The sequence below is a fragment of the Prosopis cineraria genome, unplaced genomic scaffold, assembly GCF_029017545.1.
Source record: "Prosopis cineraria cultivar Desert tree isolate PC_DT_omini unplaced genomic scaffold, ASM2901754v1 PC216, whole genome shotgun sequence".
Lineage (NCBI taxonomy): Eukaryota > Viridiplantae > Streptophyta > Magnoliopsida > Fabales > Fabaceae > Prosopis > Prosopis cineraria.
The window spans coordinates 30,195-33,207 of NW_026555543.1; the positions used below are offsets into that span (position 1 = coordinate 30,195).

Genomic DNA, 3,013 nt, shown 5'->3' on the forward strand with positions numbered 1-3,013 from the left:
ATGGCTAAACTTAGGTTGTCATTGTCCTTTAAAATCCTTGGCAAAGAATCTGAGGTGCTCTTGAATTTTAGCTCCGTGGCGTCTAGTATTGCATTTGTCAGTGGCAGATCAGATCCCAGCCGTTCATTGGTCGCACACGCGATCACCAATCATCATTAAACGACCGGGCATGTTTATGTTCCTGTTCATACACCGATATCTACGACTACGATGAATCGCCGCTCCACAATTCCAACATGAACATGAACACTCACTTCAAGCCTAAACTCGCAATCCTCAATTCCACATTCACGCGTCTTTCCAGACTGGCATCCAACCATTTTGTTTTCGCGGGCCCCACAATACCCCACCAATTCGAATTATCTTCAAGAAATTCCAAAACTGCCCTTAACCTTTTAGGGTACCAAAATGCCTTCTCGCGCTTTCTCTCTCTCTTGCTCTTATCTCTTCGCAACGCACTCCACCATGCTACCGACAATCCGTTGCCACACTGTCACTATTACTGTCTTCCTCGCCGCCGTCGTGGTTTTCCCTGCGTCTCACGGCACCGGAGAGCTTCCGGTGTTCAGGGAGGCACCAGCATTCCGCAATGGAAGGGAGTGTCTCAGAACGGCATGGTCTGCTCTCGACGATCGAGCTCACATTAATCCGTCCGTGAAACACATTGCGATGACTCTAGATGCCACTTATCTCCGTGGTTCCATCGCCGGCGTATTCTCCGTTCTCCAGCACTCATCTTGCCCCGAGAATGTGGTATTCCACTTCATCGCCACGACGCGCCGTCGTTCGGAGCTTCGCCGGGTCATCACTTCGACGTTCCCGTACCTCAAGTTCCATCTGTACCACTTCGATTCAAACCTTGTCAAGGGGAAGATCTCCTACTCCATTCGCCGAGCTCTCGATCAGCCTCTCAATTACGCGAGGATGTATCTCGCTGATCTACTACCGGCCGGAGTTCGCCGGATAATCTACTTCGATTCGGATCTGATCGTGGTGGATGACGTGGCAAAGCTCTGGAACATCGATTTGGGGACGCGTGTACTTGGCGCGCCTGAGTATTGTCACGCTAACCTCACCAATTACTTCACTCCCAAGTTCTGGTCCAATCCGAGCTATGCGGCGTCGTTTCGAGGACGGAAGCCATGCTATTTCAACACCGGCGTCATGGTGATCGATCTGTGGAAATGGAGGGAAGGAAAGTACACGGAGAAGCTGGAGAACTGGATGAAGATTCAGAAGCGGTACAGGATCTACGAGCTGGGTTCTCTGCCACCGTTCTTACTGGTGTTTGCCGGCGAAGTCGAGAGGGTGGAGCACCGGTGGAACCAACACGGGCTGGGTGGGGACAATCTGGAAGGTTTGTGCAGAGATCTTCATCCCGGACCGGTGAGCCTGCTCCACTGGAGCGGGAAGGGGAAGCCATGGCTGAGGCTTGACTCGAAGAGGCCGTGCCCGTTGGATAGCTTGTGGGCTCCCTACGATCTGTTCCGTCACCCTCGGTTGTTCTCTGACAGCTAGCCGATGACAACGACGTTCACCACGCGCCACCGCTGCCACCGACGAGTCACTTAACCTTTTGTATGTTGTTCACTTGCGAGTTTGATCAGTGGACAGGACACTGTGGACTGTGAGGGGAGCGAAGCTGTGAGCTGCGAGGCGCGGAGAGTGAAAAGACGAGAGAGGACACGTAGGTGCGAAGAAACTGAAAAGAAGGTTGCGGAGACAAAACGGTGACGTAAGATGGTATGTACAGTGTACCAATAGACGCAAATATGTGCCGCTATATTCTTGTGATCTTGTCTGCTTCCAGGAGCTCTGGGAATGACCGAAAAATAATTATACAATATAATTGTTTAATTTATTCTTGATCATTTTGAAAATTAAGTGATTATATTGTATGACTATTTCATTTTGAACATTTAGTGATTATATTGTATGATTGTTTTATCTTATGGTACATATGTCACTGTACGAAGGAGTTTTGGTCTTGGAAATTTATCAGAAAATTGATAAGGAGATCTTATCATAGTATAGCTTATAGTTCACAAAAGAAAAAAAAAATCTTAAATTTTGAGAGGCTTAGCTCGGAGATGGAGAGATCACAGTAGAGAAGTTGACTGTGATAAAGTCAACAACTTAAAATATTCACTTCAATCTTATATACAAGTTGCTTTTAGAGTTTAACTACTTCACTAAAATGAAAAAAATAATTAAATTATTAATGTTGCTTTAAAAAATTTCAATTTATTCAATTAAATATATTATCTTTAAAAGTATTTATTTTCTCGTTTATAACATTTTACTATTTTTAGAGCAAATTGTGAAAGAATAAAATTTAAAAAAGTAATTAATAATTAATTTTTTAACACGAAATAACTTGTAAAAATAGCTATACATTAAATACCTTTGAGTACATATGAATCTGGTGGATGGTGATTAAATAGCTATACCTACTTGATGTAATCTTGATTCTAATGCAACGAAGCGTCGTATTTCATTTTTTTTTAAAAGAAAAACTCAGTTTAGGAAATCTGTTTTTAATGAAAGTAATCTATTACTTGTTGGAAAAGACCTCAGTTTAAGGAGAACCATTCAGTTTAGCAAAAGCAACCAACCAAGCATTCTGGATTAGGTCTTTCAAACTGTTAGGTTATTTAAATGTGAGTGAATTTAAGTAAATATAGAAAGTCTCATATCGCATAAAATTGAGCTTAATAATTAATATAAAATAAAAAAAAGATCTATAAATTTAAGCCTTGAGATTTTGAGTTAAGATGTGATATCCTTTCATTAATCTTGCTCATCTCTCCTCTTCCTTCATTCTTAAGTAGTTGCTCCTCATTTCTAACAAGTGATATTAGAGCCCAATTTTATCTGAGATCTGTAAGCCTGTTATCTCTCACACGCTTGAAGTTCAAAATGGGATCGACTTTATTTTAATAGGGACTTGTATGTGTTACACCTTTTGAAACTTGAACTGGCCTTAAAAAAATGAGAACTTGGTGTTTAGAGT

The 3,013-nt window shown here is 42.2% G+C and overlaps 1 protein-coding gene across 1 annotated transcript; it reads left to right on the plus strand.

Annotated features, from left to right (window-relative positions):
- Positions 1 to 408: 408 nt before the first annotated feature.
- LOC129295914 (probable galacturonosyltransferase-like 3) lies at positions 409 to 1,952 on the plus strand. Its single transcript, XM_054934511.1, has one exon. It carries the CDS (start codon positions 409 to 411, stop codon positions 1,516 to 1,518), a length of 1,110 nt encoding a protein of 369 aa, XP_054790486.1. The 3' UTR covers positions 1,519 to 1,952.
- The last annotated feature ends 1,061 nt before the right edge of the window (positions 1,953 to 3,013 follow it).